General features: G+C 40.0%; 1 protein-coding gene across 1 annotated transcript; it reads left to right on the forward strand.

Annotated features, from left to right (window-relative positions):
- The first annotated feature begins 3,791 nt into the window (after positions 1-3,791).
- On the forward strand, positions 3,792-15,578 carry LOC107798409 (E3 ubiquitin-protein ligase UPL3). The gene is made up of 18 exons (XM_075248103.1): positions 3,792-4,899; positions 5,155-5,265; positions 5,369-5,485; positions 5,636-5,806; positions 5,875-6,036; positions 6,863-7,111; positions 7,204-7,325; positions 7,473-8,865; positions 10,016-10,102; positions 11,405-12,949; positions 13,065-13,289; positions 13,627-13,731; positions 13,947-14,027; positions 14,119-14,187; positions 14,313-14,441; positions 14,524-14,646; positions 14,796-14,966; positions 15,234-15,578. Exons 1-17 carry the CDS (start codon positions 4,144-4,146, stop codon positions 14,859-14,861), a joined length of 5,511 nt encoding a protein of 1,836 aa, XP_075104204.1. The 5' UTR covers positions 3,792-4,143; the 3' UTR covers positions 14,862-14,966; positions 15,234-15,578.
- Positions 15,579-17,984: the final 2,406 nt, after the last annotated feature.

The following is a 17,984-nucleotide window of genomic DNA, read 5'->3' on the forward strand; positions in this document are numbered from 1 at the left end:
AAGGAGTCTGATGGATTCAATATCTGCCCTGCAGAACATGAGTAAGTCATCCGCAAAACAAATGTGGATTATGCTCAGTTTCCTACATCTAGGGTGAAAGTTAACATCCCCATTCTCTGCCAGCTGCATCATTTCTCTATTTAAGTACTCCATAGCAATTACAAAGAGGTAAGGGGACATAGGGTCCCCTTGTTTGATCCCTCTTTTTCCTTGGAAAGGTTTGGTAAGTTCTCCATTTAGCACTAGGGAATATGAAACTGTTGTGATACATTCCATAATCCATTCAATGAATCTGAAGGGAAATCCAAGATCACTAAGCATTCTTCTCAAGAATCTCCGGTCTATAGTATCATATGATTTCCTTAGGTCCACTTTCATAATACACCTAGGATATACCCTTTTCCTGTTATATCCCTTGAATAATTCATGGCTGAAAAATATGTTATCAATGATACTCCTTCCTTCTATAAAAGTAGACTGTGAGTGACTTACTATGTTCCCAATCACCTCATTTATTCTCCGTTGTAGCACCTTGGCAATGATTTTGTACAAGGTGTTACAAAATGCTATAGGTCTATAGTCTTTGACTAGTGTTGGTGAATTAACCTTAGGAATCAAAGTAATAGCTGTGCAGTTCACCTTCTTTTGTAATTTTCCTGTTTCAAAAAAACCTTGTACTGCAACATACACCTCTTCCTTCACCAAGTCCCAGTTCTTTGTAAAGAACTCTATATGGTATCCATCAATCCCTGGAGCTTTGTCTGTTGGCATATCTTTGATGGCTATTTCTATCTTTTCAGTCGTCACTGGCTTTATCAACTCTGTTTGCTGATCCCTATTCAACATTGGCCCTCTTTTATTGACTTTTGAGTTTGGACATATAATCTCCCCGATGCAATTACCCATTAACCCTTTGAAAAATGAAATGAACTTTGATTCCACCTGTGTAGGATCTGTGAGTTTGATACTTGTGTCTGTATAGATAGATGTGATTGTGTTTTTGCTTTGTCTGATCTTCCATTGTGCATGAAAGTACTTTGAATTGGTGTCTCCACACATAATCCAGTTTGCCCTGGATTTCTGTCTAAAGTGCTTGCTCTTCAATGTTGCTCCATTTATCAATTTCAGCTAGTATCTCCTTCTCCTGATCAAACAAGTTTTGACAAAAGGGCGGAGTACATATGGTAGCTTGCACAATCTCCAGTTTTTGTCTAGCTTGATTCAGCCTTTGTGCATATGAGGCCATGTACTGATTTAGGTCCTTTAGCTCATGCTTCAACTCCTGTAGCTTCCTACTAATACTGGCCATATCATCTGCACCCTGGTTCTGCTCCCATACCCTTCTCAATATTGCATGAAACTCAGGATGTTCCATTACATTGGCAAACAGTTTAAATGATTTTGGATGTAATCTCCTCTTCTTATCACATCTCAGCAGAACAAGAGAGTGATCAGATAATCCTGGATTGAGAAAGTCTACCTCAATATGTCCATACTGTTGTAGCCATTGAAAGTTGCCCAAAGCCCAATCTATTTTACTATATACTCTGCTTGCCACAGGCTGCTTGTTACACTAGGTAAAATGCCATCTTATTGATCTTATTGGAGCCAGCTGCAAATTATTAAGCATTTCCTGGAAGCCTTGAATTTCCCTTGCTGTGACTGGTTGCCCAATTCTATCTTCATTAGTTAGACCACTGTTAAAATCTCCACATAGAATCTATGGAGTATTGATTGGTGCCCCCAACTGCTATAGTTCAGCCCACAATTCTTCCCTTTTGTTGCAATGTATTCTTTGCATAGACCATTGTAAACTCTTTATTAAACTGGCTTGTATTATCCTCCACTGAGTAATGGATATACTGGTCCTTTATTGATAGTATCTGCACATTAATATGATCCTTCCATAAGAGCCAAATTCTGCCATTTACTGTTGTGTTATAGTTACAACAGTAGTTCCATCCTTTAGCTACTTTCTGCAGAATTTTCCTTGCTTTACCTTCTTTAACTCTAGTTTTCACACACCCTATAATGTCTATTTTATGTCTTGCCCGAAAGAGAAACTCCTTATGTTTTGAGAGCTTGTTTAGCCCTCTAATATTCCAGGTGCACACAATCATTGGGGGTCTACCATCCTCTGTACACATACATGCCTTCCCCCTATAATGCTAGGTTCCTCAATTCTTAGAGCAACAAATCTGTTGGCCTTCTGCAACATCATAGTTCTCTTTGTGTAGTATCATGTACAACTATGGTTTTGCCTTTTGACCCTTTGATATTCTGTGCCTCTACCTGTGTAATTCCAGTTTCAGCTCTACCTTGTTGCTTCCCGTGTTCTTTATCTGGCACTTTTGCTTGCCAGACTGGGTTCTTCTTTCTATTTCTTCTCCTTTTCCTCTTGGCCACTTCTTGGTAAGGTTCCTCCTTTGTTTCTGTACTAATCCTTCTGCAGTTTTCTGAGTCATGGCCAAATTTTATGCAATCTACACAAAACTTTGGCCTCCAATCATATGTCACCTGCTGTTGAAACACACCAAAGGGTGTATCAATTTCAATACATTCTGGTAAGGGCTGAGAAACATCTGCTTCAACCAATACTCTAGCAAATGAGATCTTCTCCATTTTTGCAGTAATTTTGTGTGTATACAGTGGTTTACCTACTCCACTAGCCAATTTGCTTAAGGCTTCAGGAAACCAATATCCCACTAGTAAACCTGGAAACTTCACCCACAACGGAATAGTGCTAAGGCACTCTGGATCGAAATATAAATCAATTTCCCAGTTCTTCAGTATGAACAGTTTGTTGTGATATGTGTATGGGCCAACATGCAAAACCAAATCTCTATCCTCTATCGTTTGGAATTTGAAAATATAGTACCCTTATTTATGATACAGAATCTTAGGTTTTGCGATAAAATTCCATACCATAGTTACATAATTGTCCATTGATCGAGCATATGGCGTGTCTCCAAGAACGTATCCTATCAATGCCGAATTCCATAGTTCCTCCTATGACTTGATATCTTTTGCTACAATCTTCACAACCAGCTTACCATCCCTCATTGATGGAGGAACATAGGTAAGAGGTTTCCCCATTTGAGATCTACGATTATTGCCCAATCCTTCAATTGGTTCAATTTGCTCTTTCGCCGCCATAACTATTGGATGCTTATCAGTACCAATTTCAGAGAATTGGAGTCGACGCGGTGCATGAATTTCCTTCTTCACTTGCTCATTTTTCCTCCCCTTACAGGAGAATTCTGGTTGGAATTACCATATTCTGCCTCAATTTCACTCTCCTCTTTGATTGATTGAAACTTCGAATGGAGGAAGCTACCAAAAGTCAGTGGAATTTTCCTATGTTGAATTCCAGTCGCCGGTGTTACCATCGCCTACGTCATAGTCGCCGAACGACCCCCTTGGTGGTGGTTATGGGTCATCTATTCAGTATACGGCGTATGTTAGCATGCCTCACTTAACATGCGTCGAGAGCAAAAAAGAGACCCCCCGTTGTACTCTTTTTTCCTTACATGGTTTTGTCCCACTGAGTTTCCTTGTAATGTTTTTAACGAGGTAACCAAAAGGCATATTATTAGATATGTGTACACTCTTTTTTCTTCATTAGAAAATTTTCCTACTGAGTTTTATTTTAGTTAAGGTTTTAACGAGGCACATTAAATAAAATTATATTTAAGGTTAATGTCTATATTTTAGAGAGATTTTAGAGTTTGTTACTTGGTGACTAATCACCTTTGCCCTGTAAATAGAGGTGTTATATTAAATTGTAATTTATCTCAAATCATAAGAATTATCTTTGTACTTTTGTTTGCAATAATCTTGTTTCTTTCTTAATTAGCTCAAATGTGAAAATCTAGAAAAAGGTTAGTAATAAAATCATATTTTACACACAACACACACATTCTACTTTACAGTTTTTACCTATGATTTCTCGAAGAGCTCGATTGTAGTTCATTGCAATACATTAAAATCACTTGAATTTTCCAAAAAAGTGCGATTTGGGTTGAGCTAGATCAATCAAAATTCCCCTTTTTTACCTCGCCCAAATTTGTGAATTAGGGTTTCTGAAAAGATGGCGATAATTCCGGTGTACTGTGTCTGATCGCCGATTATCGGCGACCTTGTATGGAAACTCGGAGCCGGAAACTGACGGAGGAAGCCACGTCATCAGCGCCTTCTTCTTCTTATTCTACTTCCTCTGGTCCCACCACTCGCGTTACTAAGCCTGCTCGCCTCACCACACGCGCCCCCTCAACTCGTTCTCGTGTCACAAAACGTTCACTTCCTATGGACTCCACGAATGAAACTTCCGGGTCGGGTAGCCGAGCCCGTCGTTCGGGTTCGGGTAAGGAAAAAGAACACGAAATTAGGGATAGGGATGATGAAGATGATAATGATAATGAAAGTGAAAATGATGTAGGGATTTTGCATCATAATTTGACGTCAACAAGTAGTGCACTTCAAGGACTGTTGAGAAAATTAGGTGCTGGGTTGGATGATTTACTGCCGAGTTCAGCAATGGTGGGGTCCGCTTCATCCTCGTCCAACGGGCGGCTGAAGAAGATATTATCGGGTTTAAGAGCTGATGGTGAAGAAGGGAAACAAATAGAGGCATTGACACAGCTTTGTGTGATGCTTTCTATTGGAACAGAAGACTCTTTGAGCACTTTTTCAGTGGACTCTTTTGTACCTGTGCTTGTCGGGTTGCTTAATAATCATGGGGGGAGTAGTAATCCTGATATTATGCTTCTTGCAGCTAGGGCGTTAACTCATTTGGTTGATGTTTTACCATCTTCTTGTGCTGCTGTTGTGCATTATGGAGCAGTTTCATGTTTTGTAGCTCGGTTGCTCACTATTGAATACATGGACTTAGCTGAACAGGTGATAAAGTTTTATTCTTTACAATAATTGTGCCTCGATGCTAAACTAGTTGGGGTTGGTTATGTGAATCATTTTGGACGCATTTCATTCCGATGATCAATAAATTGTTTACTTATGTGAAAATTAAAGGTTATCTAGAACTAGAAATTCTCTATATAACATTTCTGCAAATAGAATAAGCATTGTTAAATCGCTTTGCTTAAGATTGGAATGATCAAAATTTTAAGTTATGATGCTAATGTTTAGCTTTAACAGTCTCTACAAGCTTTAAAGAAGATATCTCAGGAAGACCCAACTGCTTGTTTGCGAGCAGGTGCACTCATGGCTGTGCTTTCGTATCTCGACTTCTTTTCCACCGGTGTTCAGGTAGCAAAGCTAATAAATTGTAAATGATGTTATGGACATAAGCCATTCTTAGTTCCGTTAGTAGGTTGAGTACTATTCAGATTCTTTTATCCTCCTCCTATAGAGAGTAGCATTAGCAACCGCTGCTAATATGTGCAAGAAGCTGCCTTCGGATGCGGCTGACTTTGTGATGGAAGCTGTTCCACTGTTGACGAATCTCCTTCAGTATCATGATGCAAAGGTGAGATCATCATCTCGTCATGCCAAAATCACGGGATGATTCAGCAAATAATTTGGCTTGCTGAACTTATTTTAGTCCCCCCCCAAACCAAATTTTGTTAAGCCTTCTTTCTTTATCATTTTTTTTCATGGTTCTTGGATATGTTTGTAGGTATTAGAGCATGCTTCTATCTGCTTGACCCGGATTGCTGAAGCATTTGCAACATCTCCAGAGAAACTAGATGAACTCTGCAATCACGGACTTGTCACGCAAGCTGCCTCCCTCATCTCAACCAGTAATTCTGGAGGTGGTCAGGCTTCGCTCAGCACGGAAACTTACACAGTAGGTTTAGTTCTTGAATGTGTCGATCATTTACATGGGTCTGTATTATGACTTGATTTGGTTTGCAGGGTTTGATCCGGCTTCTTTCTACGTCTGCCAGTGGTTCTCCATTAGGGGCTAAAACCTTGATGATACTTGGTATCAGTCGGATCCTCAAGGACATTTTATCTGGTTCTGGCCTCGTGGCGACTGTCTCTATTTCACCTGCCTTGAGCAGACCTCCAGAGCAGGTATGTGTGATAGCTTTAATTTTCGCAATCCACTGCTTGCTGTATTTGTCACTGTGGCCACAGGGATTTGTTCAGGAGTATCAGAAAGAAAAATATGAACTTTACTGAATCATTGAAAATATGGAACAAGTAGTGCATACTGAATATTTGATATTTGTGGTATGAGGAGAAACAATTAGATATTCTATGTATTTGTCATGCGGATAAGGTGAAAGTGAACAATAACTGGGGTTTGAATACCATTAGCTTGTGAAACAAATCCATTACTGTGTCTTTACTTTGTCATTCCCCCAAGGGATAGATGTTCTACGAAAACAATGAGAAATTGCTGGAGTTTTTAAATTCAGTCAAACACTGCATTAAATATAGTGTAATAGCCGGGCGCTTCCCCTACCCCTACCAAAGGAAAAAATTCCAGAAAAGCAACAAAAAAATGTTCGGTAGATGGTACCACACTCCATGTAACACGGATTAGCGGGACAACCTTTTGTTTCAAAAACAAGGTCGTACTCGTACAGTGTGTCTCTGTCTGGAATGAAACACCTGAGTCCAGAACAGGTTTTTCTAATTGATAATAATGAGGATCTAGTTAGTTCATTAACCTTCAAAGCTTATCTATTTCTTTTTCTGCTCAGTTGGTACACGTCCATGGAAGCCCTGCAAACTTTCCTATTAAGCTTGGTATTTTTTGTTTGGTGCATTCATGTAATTTGCTTGACATATTCAAACTGCTAGTTGAATTCGACCTCTTTCGTTAGCTATTTTCTGGGCATTCTAGTTCTTGCTCTTAGGATTGACCCCTAAGTGTAATTTCCTCTTATTATAGATTTTTGAGATTGTGAATCTGGCAAACGAGCTTCTTCCTCCGCTGCCTCAAGGAACCATCTCTCTTCCAGTTAGCACTAATTTGTTCATTAGGGGCTCGTTTACAAGGAAACCTTCTGCTAGTGGTTCTGTCAAACAGGAGGATCTGAATGCATCTTCTCAGGAGGTATCAGCTCGTGAGAAACTATTGAATGATCAACCTGAACTTCTGCAACAATTTGGAACGGATCTCCTTCCTGTTCTAATCCAGGTTAGTATTGTAACTCTACGGGTGTATTAATGTCACTACCTTACCATAGTGGACACTAGAGATGTGACTTTCTGTTGCCCTTTGCTGATCAGACATATGGATCCAGTGTGAATACTGCAGCACGCCACAAGTGTCTCTCAGTTATTGGAAAACTTATGTATTTCAGTAATGCAGATATGATTCAGTCTTTAATTAATGTCACTAACGTATCAAGGTATGTTGGGACAGATTAAAGCTTGTTCTTTTGTTTCAACATTTAGCACGTGGAAGTTAGTTTATCCACAGGACAATATCTCTTTGCATGATATTTTTCTCAGTGCGAGTTCCCTGAAAGTAATGCTTGAATATGATGTCTTCGTAGTTTCTTGGCTGGGGTTTTGGCTTGGAAGGATCCCCAAGTACTGGTGCCCGCTCTTCAAATAGCAGAAATTTTAATGCAAAAGCTCCCTGGAGTTTTTGGCAAGATGTTTGTCCGAGAAGGTGTTGTTCATGCTGTTGATACTTTGATACTGACTGAGTCTCATGGTTCTGCTACTACCCAGCCAACACGTGGTGAGAAGGAGAAATGTAATCGACGCTGTAGCACTAATTCCCATACAGATGCGACTTCTGTTGAAGATCCTAAAAGTCCAGTTCCAAGTATTGGATCTCCGCCAGATCCAATGGAAATTCCGACAGTCAATTCTAATCCTCGGATGGCAGTCAGTTCATGTGCAAAATCTTTCAAGGATAAATACTTCCCTTCAGATTCAGAGGCTACTGAAGCTGGTGCCACAGATGATCTTCTACAATTGAAGAATCTCTGCATGAAGTTGAATGCTGGTATCGATGATCAAATAGCTAAACCTAAAGGAAAGTCAAAAACATTTGGGCCTCAGCTTGGGGATATTTCTATCTGTAAGGAAGAAACCTTGGCTGAAGTGATAGCTGCCATGCTGGGAGAGCTCAGCAAAGGGGACGGTGTTTCAACTTTTGAGTTTATTGGAAGTGGAGTTGTTGCTTCTTTGCTCAATTATTTTACGTGTGGACATCTTTCTAAGGAAAAAATCTCTAATGCTAGTTTGCCTAGGCTTCGAGAACAAGCAATCAAAAGGTACAAGTCTTTTATTGCAGTTGCTCTTCCTGCTGGTGTTGATGGTGGAAGTGTGGTTCCCATGACTGTTCTGGTCCAAAAGCTTCAAAATGCTCTATGTTCCTTGGAGCGTTTTCCCGTTGTGCTGAGTCATAGTTCCAGATCATCGACAGGAAATGCACGTCTATCTTCAGGTTTAAGTGCTTTGTCTCAGCCTTTTAAGCTGCGCCTTTGCAGAGCTCAAGGAGAGAAAACCCTCCGCGACTACTCCTCAAATGTTTTGTTAATTGATCCTTTGGCAAGTTTAGTAGCTATTGAAGGATTCCTCTGGCCCCGAGTTAAGCGACCTGAGTCTGGGCAGAAGGCCTCCGCTTCTTCAGGCAACTCTGGGTCTGGGACCATACCTGCAGGAGGCGGTGCATCATATCCATCTATGTCTACTCCTGCCTCTGCACCTCGTCGTCATTCTACACGATCTAGGTCAGCAGTTAATATAAATGACAGTGCTAAGGGGTCACTGCAGGAAAAAGATGGAAGCTCTTCGAAGGGCAAAGGAAAAGCGGTTATGAAGCCTGCTCAAGGAGATGGCAGAGAACCTCAAACAAAAAATGCTGCTCGGAGAAAAGCAGCTTTGGATAAGGATACAGAGGTGAAACCTGTTAACGGGGACTCTTCTTCAGAGGTAATTTTGTTTACTTTATGCATGTATGTATGTATATATGTGTGCGAGCATGCATGCATGCATGTATGTATGTATGTATGTACGTACGTACGTACGTACATACCTCAGAAGTGTTTAGAGCCATTAATTGTTGATGTCTTGTTTTCTGTTCTTTTCTCTTCGTGTCAATTTGGAAATTAGTTGGTGAAACAGGATGATTGTTTAAAAGAAGGAAGATAACAGGGAACTTGTGAAGGCTGTTAACCACATAGCCCCTGCTAGTCTTGGATAAAACATTGATCAAGCCAAGAAAGGATATTATCTCTTGATGGTTTGTGATTTTTCTAAGTATGGTTCACAACTTCTCCAAGCCATTTAAACGCTGAAACTTGAAACCAAATCGGGCTTTGGTTTAGTTTATGAATTCACCGAAATTCAATTAGGAGTACGGGGTTTAAAATATTATATTTTACATTGGTAGAGGCTAGAGCAGCCTTAACTTAGGAAATCTAATGCCCCATCAAACTAATGTTCATATAAATATAACTTTGAGAAAAAGGGTGGGTAATTTTCTTTTTATAAGGGTTTATACACGTACTTGTATTTATGTATGTTTTAAAAATGTACTTTTAGTTAAACACCGATTTACAATTTGGTTTTGTTTCAAAGATTTTGGAACCAAACTGAATGACAGCTTTGAATGGTTTACAAACTAAACTATTCTCTTCTAATTGCAAATTGAATCAAACTGTAATATTATTGTTTTGTTTACAGTTTAAACTGTATTTTGCAAACCCTTGTCAAAAGTTGAACTCCCATCTCTCAAGTAAGAAGCAAATCATATGCATCTGATTGATATCTTAGCAATTTCATTTAAAATAATCAAACATTTAGTTTCACATCTAAAACTTCCTCCAAGGTAATGTAATATCTTCATCTTCTGGCTAATAATTCTTGACAAAATTAGTTTTTTGAAGGAGATCAAAGTGATTTGTTAATCACCCCCTATTGCTTTATTGAAAATTTGAGTTTTCCAGATGAAGCAAAGATATTTATGGGAACCTAGATTTTTTTCCTGGTTGCTCCTTACATTTTTCAACTACTAAGCCGGGGTTAATGGTTTTGATAACATCATGAATGCTGACATTTTCCTGCCTGTTCTCATTTTAAGGATGACGAGCTGGATATTTCTCCCGTTGAACTTGATGATGCTTTGGTGATTGAGGACGATATGTCTGACGAAGATGACCATGATGATGTTTGTTACTAAATTTCTCTCTTTCTTTTCTTTCTATTTTTATTATTTTTTGCTTAATTTGTTCGAAGTGGATTAACTCGATCTTAAGAGTTTAAAGTCTTCTTGAACACTGTTAGGCAAATGAAATAACTTTGGTCGGGAAACTTTAGTTTAGAAGCTGCAGTAACTGTAAGCCTTTGATTTTCTGATTCTTAAAGATGCATTAGTGTCAAATAATGAAATTTACCCTCTCTTTTAGTGCAAGGAATGTAGTTAGAAGTACATAAATTAAAGAAATGTTGGCCACAGGGAGCAAGCCCATAGGACACTTTAAGTGGGTTGATTGCGTGGGAAAAAGAAAGGAAAGCCTGATTAAATTTATTCTATTAGAAAACAAACATGAACTTAATGTGCTTGTGGATCAGGGTTCAAGTAAAAAATCGGACTTGGTCTGGGTTTTGGTATGCGGATCTGAGAATATAGGTTAAATCTGTTCTATTACAGCAAGGGGCTGTGAGATGACGGATCATTAAGTAAGGACTGTGGTTGAGAGTGCACATACTTTTGTCCTACTTTTAGTTATTGAGAAAGGCATGGAATTCACAATGAGATATACTTTCTTGGGCACAATCAAACCCTTCCCTTCTATATAAGGATTGGGAAGGTATGGGGAGGATGTAAATTGGACATTTGCTTCTGTTCCCTGTGTGTAATCCCACCCCTTGTTATGGAATTGTTAGTCACTTAACTTGTACCTATAGCAACCCAAGACCCTTACATAGAGCATTGAAACAAGGGATTGGTCATTCCTGTTTAAAAAAAAACCCAAACTTCGGATAGTAATTTGGTCAGCCCTCCTAGGGCAGGCTTTGGGATTCACCTTATCTTGACATTCTTAGGAGTGCATAATTAGTAGGTTGAAGATGAGTAATGCAAACAATAGATAATGACATCTACCGAGAGAAATGACTTTAACCCCAAAAAGAAAATACCCAGGAAAAATATGCGGGAGTATCATTTATAGGAAGAGAAAGAATAGTTTTAAGTGGGGAAGTGTGTAGGGGCAGTATCATTGTCCACCGAATTCTGAAGCTGGAAATATCGGATATCTTGGTTATAAAAAAAGTAGGTATCTATTTACAGACTGCTTTTCTTCTTGGGGGTTGAGAGGAGGGAGGAAGGGTTTGTATTTGCTTTCCCGTATGTCATACCTTTATCCTTTTCTCGATGCGTCACTCTGAAAATCTCTTTGAATGTTAGATACAGATGGTTGGGCACATATGGTATTAGCGACATTCTTACTTTGTCTGCCCATATTTCCAGATGCTGAGGGATGATTCTCTTCCTGTCTGCTTGCAAGATGAAGTGCATGATGTTAAATTGGTGGATTCCTCGGAGGATAGTCCTCTTGCACAGACCCCAAGTGATAGCCATACAAATGCTGGTGGTGGTTCTAGGAGCAGAACCTCCGCTGGGGGATCTGATTCCATTGAGTTCAGGAGTAGGAATTCCTACAGTTCACGGGGTGCAATGTCATTTGCTGCTGCTGCCATGGCGGGACTTTCATCTGCTAGTGGTCGAGGTGTGAGGGACGCTAGAGATCAGCACGGGCGCCCTCTATTTGGCTCTGGTGATCCACCAAAACTAATATTTTCTGTTGGTGGAAAGCTGCTTAATAGGCACTTGACTGTCTACCAGGCTATCCAGCGGCAGCTTGTTCTAGACGAGGATGATGATGAGAGAGATGATGGCAATGATTTTGCATCCAGTGACGGAAGTAGGGTTTGGAGTGATATTTACACTATCACATACCAAAGGGCAGAGAGCCAAGTTGAGAGGTTGATGAATGGGGCTGGGAGCTTAATTTCTTCCAAGTCTACGAAAGCCAGTTCTTTGGAAAGTTCCAGTGTTGATCCCTCCTTGCTTCAAGCATCATTGTTAGATAGTATATTGCAGGGAGAACTTCCTTGTGATCTGGAGAAAAGTAACCCTACTTACAGTATTTTATACCTATTACGTGTATTGGAGGCGCTGAATCAGCTTGCCCCCCGTTTGCGAGTCCTTTCACTGATTGATGATTACGCTGAAGGAAAAGTTTCTAGTTTAGATGAGGTCAATACTACGGTTGTCAAAATTCCTTATGAGGAATTTGTCAATAGTAAGCTCACTCCGAAATTGGCACGACAGATCCAGGATGCTCTTGCACTTTGTAGTGGGTCTCTCCCATCTTGGTGTTACCAGTTGACAAAGGCCTGTCCATTTCTTTTTCCATTTGAGACTCGGCGCCAGTTCTTCTATTCAACTGCTTTTGGGTTGTCACGCGCTTTAAACAGGCTACAGCAACAGCAAGGTGCTGAAGGTAATGGATCTACTCATGAGAGAGCAGTTAGAGTTGGTAGATTGCAGCGCCAGAAAGTTCGTGTCTCAAGGAACCGCATTCTGGATTCTGCTGCTAAAGTAATGGAGATGTATTCTAGCCAAAAAGCTGTTCTTGAAGTTGAATATTTTGGTGAAGTTGGTACTGGCTTGGGTCCTACACTGGAGTTTTATACCCTTTTAAGTCATGATCTTCAAAAAGTCGGACTTGGAATGTGGAGGTCTGGTTCATCATCAACGTCAAATGGACATTCGATGGAAGTTTGTGTAGATAATAAATTAAGTGGCAGTGATAAAGATCTTGTCCGAGCACCTCTTGGATTATTCCCACGTCCCTGGCCACCACATGCTGATACTGTTAATGGAGGTCAATTCTGTAAGGTAATTGAACATTTCCGCTTGCTTGGACGTGTTATGGCCAAAGCTCTTCAAGATGGACGGCTTATGGACCTTCCACTGTCTACTGCCTTCTATAAGCTTGTTCTTGGCCAAGTAAGCTCTCCCTGCTGTTCTTTTTCATATTGCACACTTGTCCTCTGCGATCAGTTGTTGCACGCACCTTTGTATTTTATCTGTTCCACTAATGTTTCTAACTTAAACACTGCAGGAGCTTGATTTGTACGATATTCTTTCTTTTGACGCTGAATTGGGGAAGACTTTGCAAGAGTTGCAGGCTCTTGTTAGTCGAAAGCAATATATAGAATCTATGGAAGATCAGAACCAAGACAAGTTTTATGACGTGCATTTCCATGGGACACCAATTGAGGATCTATGTTTAGATTTCACACTTCCCGGCTATCCTGAATATGTTTTTAAAGCATGCGATGAGAATGTAAGCCGTGATATCTTGGATGTCATCCCTCTTAATTCTTTTGTTTCTTCTCTTTTTAGGAAGGGGAGCCTTGGCGTAACTGGTAAAGTTGCTGCCATGTGACCAGGAGGTCACGGGTTCGAGCCGTGGAAACAGCCTCTTGCAGAAATGCAGGGTAAGGCTGCGTACGATAGACCCTTGTGGCCCGGCACTTCCCCGAACCCCGCACATAGCGGGAGCTTAATGCACCGGGCTGCCCTTTTCTTCTCTTTTTACTTTTGGTATTTGACAGAAGTCCCTCAATTGCATGCCTTATTTCTGTTGATATTTCTTTCAATACCTTGGATGGAATTTGCAGGTGGATCTCAGTAACTTGGAGGAATACATTTCTTTGGTAGTTGATGCTACTGTCAGGTCTGGAATCAGGAAGCAAACGGAAGCTTTTAGATCTGGCTTCAATCAGGTTTGCTGCTGTCGTAAGCCTTTATAGCTTGAGGATTTTTTCTGGAGAACTTAAATGACTAAGATGATCTTGTGGGGTTAGAACAGCACATAGTGGGACAATCTGATAGTTCCTTGTCGCAGATCGTGATTTCTTTAATATATTAGCAACTTAGATATACCTGTAGATGATTTTATATCTAATGATAAATAACTTTTAGGCTTCACAATTTTCAGGTTTTTGAAATTTCAACTCTACAAATATTCTCTGCTACAGAGTTGGACTACTTGTTGTGTGGCCGTAGGGAGTTGTGGAAGGTAACATTTCTTCTCATGAATCCTCTGGTTATGATAAGGCTTGCATTTCCTTTATTTGATTGAATATGTTGTATTCTTTTTTGTTATGCAGCCCGAGACGTTAGTAGATCACATTAAATTCGACCATGGGTACACAGCCAAGAGTCCTCCCATTATTCACGTAAGTTTTGTTCTTCTGCTCTTGGTGAAAAAACTGCCTGAAACAATGATGATTCGGATTTTGTTCTTCATCATTCACTTATATTTATTTCAAGTTTATAAGTTGTAATATATTATTCTCCTCAGCTACTAGAGATTATGGGAGAGTTCACACCGGAGCAGCAACGAGCATTCTGTCAGTTTGTCACTGGTGCTCCCCGGCTCCCTCCAGGTGGTCTTACTGGTCTGAATCCTAAGTTGACAATTGTGAGGAAGGTATGGTTGTAGCTAAAAGTTAAGTGGGCCTATTTTCCATGTCTCTTTATTTCAGTGACTGACCATCATATATTTGGGACAGCATTCATCCACTGCTGGCAATGCAGCACACAACACTAATGCACCATCAGAATCTGCAGATGAAGACCTACCTAGTGTGATGACATGTGCTAATTACTTGAAACTTCCTCCCTATTCAAGTAAGGTAGAGTTTCTCTTATTACTACCGCCATATGCTGCCAATGTTCTCCCTGCGTCTGCATCTGCCTCTTAGCAGTTTGATATTTCCTGTTCCCAGTCAATTCCGTGTCTTTTATCCCAAGTAAATTTCTTATGCATTATTTCACTCCACAGGAAATCATGTACAAGAAGTTACTCTATGCCATTAATGAAGGTCAAGGATCTTTTGATTTGTCATAAGCCAATAGTGACAAATGGACTTGTGTATAAAACTGGAGAGAATTGGTGCTTCTGGTCCTCGGTAATGCCGCTGTTGACCATCATCTTCAAACTAACAATAGCAAGGTCTGTAAGCATCTAGAATCTGAATGGTAGACGTCGATAGTGATACATTCTTGACTCGTTTCTTTTCTACCTTTATGTTTCAATGATAGTTTCGTCAGTGCTCAGTTTTCAGTTCAGTTACTTATTAAATTGTATATTTTTAGTAATTTCTTTGTTGTCTAAGGCATGTAGTTGTGCTTGCTGACTTACGTTCCTTGAATGCATTGTTGCTCCTTATTGAAATATTTAAACTCTTACTGCCTGTGTTTTGGCTGTTTAATTTCACAGCTGACATTGAAGCCTTGTTCAAGATTTCTGAGGGGTTATTTCTGCTGCTGTGAAGCTTGTTCAAGATTTATGCAGAAGTTCTTTCTGCTGTAAATTTTCGTAAATACGTAGCAAGATTCTTCATTTTTGACTTACTGAGCTCGTGAAGTACATAAGTGTATGGTTCTTCCTTTTACTTCTCACAGATTTGAAATTATAACTTTCCTTCGACATTTCAGCTGTTTGTAATACATTGTAATAAATTCCATTGAAGCTCACACCAACACACGGCCCTTGTCAATTGTTGTTGTAATAATTGGCTATTAGCGATTGAACATTTTGCTTCTCTAAATATATTGTTTTGAAGTATGCTGAGAAGTTATCTCTAATTGTCAAAAGTCAGTTGAATCTATATCAAATATGTTTTGTAAATGAGTTTTGATAATATTAGGAACTATTTGATGTCCGCCACATCATTTTTGTTTATTTTGTATCTTGAAATTTACAGAAATGTGATCGGACGGCGTTTTTCAAATTCGCGAAAGTTGATATTGTATGTGGATTTTAGTCTTTAGATAAGAGACGAGTAAATTTGTTAGATTTTGATTTTAAAAATGCCGTTGCATCTGTTTATGACTTCTAGTATTAGAGCCGAGTTTGTAAGTAAAACATGATCTTCGAAGAGTTTGTAAGTCATGTAGTTCTTTCGCAGACGAATATACCTACTTTACTAAAAATGGTTGGTCTCAAGCTTGGATAAATGAAGAGGATTGCATTAGAGGGTCAAACAAACAAACAACAACCCAGTATAATCCACAAGTGGGGTTTGGGGAGGGTAGTGTGTACGAAGACCTTACCCCTACCCTGGGGGTAGAGAGGCTATTTTCGATAGACCCTCGACACAAAAAGATGAAATGCGACAATAGAATAGTAACAACAATATAACCAAAAAGATAGTACTAGCGAGCTAAGAATAAGAAAATATACCTGAAAAAGCAATATCAATAATCTGTGCAATGACAAGGTCCTAGAAAATCGTACGAGCACTACATGTACCACTAGCATACTAAAACACGACATTGGCAGACTAGACTTACATACAGAACGGAGTAGAAAAACGCTCAACTACCTACTAACCTTCAACCCTAATGCTCTCCCACTATACCTTCCTATCAAGAGCCATGTCTTCGGTGAGCTGGAATCGCGCCATGTCCTGCCTGATCACCTCTCCCCAATACTTCTTACGCAACCTCTACCTCTTCTCATACCCGTCAGAGCCAACCGCTCGCACCTCCTAATCGGGGTATCTAGGTGTGATTACCCAAAAATGTCATCTTTAATTTAAAAATTCATTAATGTGTTCTAAGACCTCAAATAACACTATTTATCATTCCTCGACTTGCGTGCGCGGTCCAAATAATTTTAAGGAAAGTTTTTATTTGAAAAATTGATTAAAATGTGAAATAGAGCTTTAAAACTCAACTGAGTTGATTTCGGTCAATATTTTGAGCAAATAGACCCGGATCAGTGTTTTGACAATTCCAGTAGGTCCGTATTGTGATTTGGGACTTGGGCATATGCCCGGAATTGAATTCGGAGGTCCCTAGCTCAAATTATCGCCATTTAACGAAAACTAGAAATCTAAAGGCTAAAGGTTTCCAAAGTTTGACCACGGGTTTGACTTTATTAATATCTGACTCGGATTGAGATTCCGAAAATTGAAATAGCTCCGTTATGTCATTTATGACTTGTGTGCCAAATTTGAAGTCATTCCAGATTCGTTTAATATGTTTTGGCACGAGTTTTGCAAAGTGAAAAGTTTGAAAAATTAAAAGTCTGAATCGAGGTGTGAATTGTAATTTCGATATTGTTTGACATGATTTGAAATCCCGAGTAAGTCCGTATTATGTTACGAGACTTGTTGGAATATTCAGACGAGGTCCCAAGGTGCTCGGATGAGTTTAGGACGAATTTCAGACCATTTTTGTTCAAGAACACAAGTTTGGTTCTGGTGCGTCGCACCTGCGCAATTTTGGCCGCAGGTGCGAGGCCGCTTCTACGAAATTTTGGTCGCTTCTGCGACGTGGGCACTAGTCACCTCCCGACCGCTTCTGCGGTGCATTTCGCGCAAGAGCGATGACGCTTCTGCGGCTGAGAGACCGCAAATGCGGAGGTCTCGCTTCTGCGACTTCCTTCGCAATTCTGTGCAGTCGCTTCTGTGACGTGAAGGTCCGCAGATGCGGTCCTCCGTTGGGCAGTCGTGTTCCGCAAATGCGAGCTTTGTCTCTCAAATACGAGTCCGCATGTGCGAAAATGTTGGACATAACCCATAAAATCGGAAGTTAGTTATTTTTACTCATTTTTGAGTTTTGAGTCTCGGATTTAGGCGATTCCAAAGGGATTTTTCACGATTTCGACTTGGAGGCATTACCTTTACAGTATCTCGTGTGAGGTATTTACTGATCATCGTAGCCTACAATATCTGTTCAGGCAAAAAGATCTCAATTTGAGGTAGAGAAGATGGCTGGAGTTGTTGAAAGGTTATGATATCACCATTTTGTATCACCCCGGAAAGGCCAATGTGGTGGCCGATGCTTTGAGTAGAAAGGCTATGAGTATGGGCAATCTTGCGTATATTCTGGTTGGTGAGAGACCGTTAGCTGCAGATGTTCAGACTTTGGCTAATCAGTTCGTGAGGCTAGATGTTTCAGAATCCGGTCGGGTTCTAGCTTGCACAATCGCCCGGTCTTCTTTATATGAGCGTATCAGAGA

This window comes from Nicotiana tabacum, chromosome 24 (assembly GCF_000715075.1).
Source record: "Nicotiana tabacum cultivar K326 chromosome 24, ASM71507v2, whole genome shotgun sequence".
Classification (NCBI taxonomy): domain Eukaryota; kingdom Viridiplantae; phylum Streptophyta; class Magnoliopsida; order Solanales; family Solanaceae; genus Nicotiana; species Nicotiana tabacum.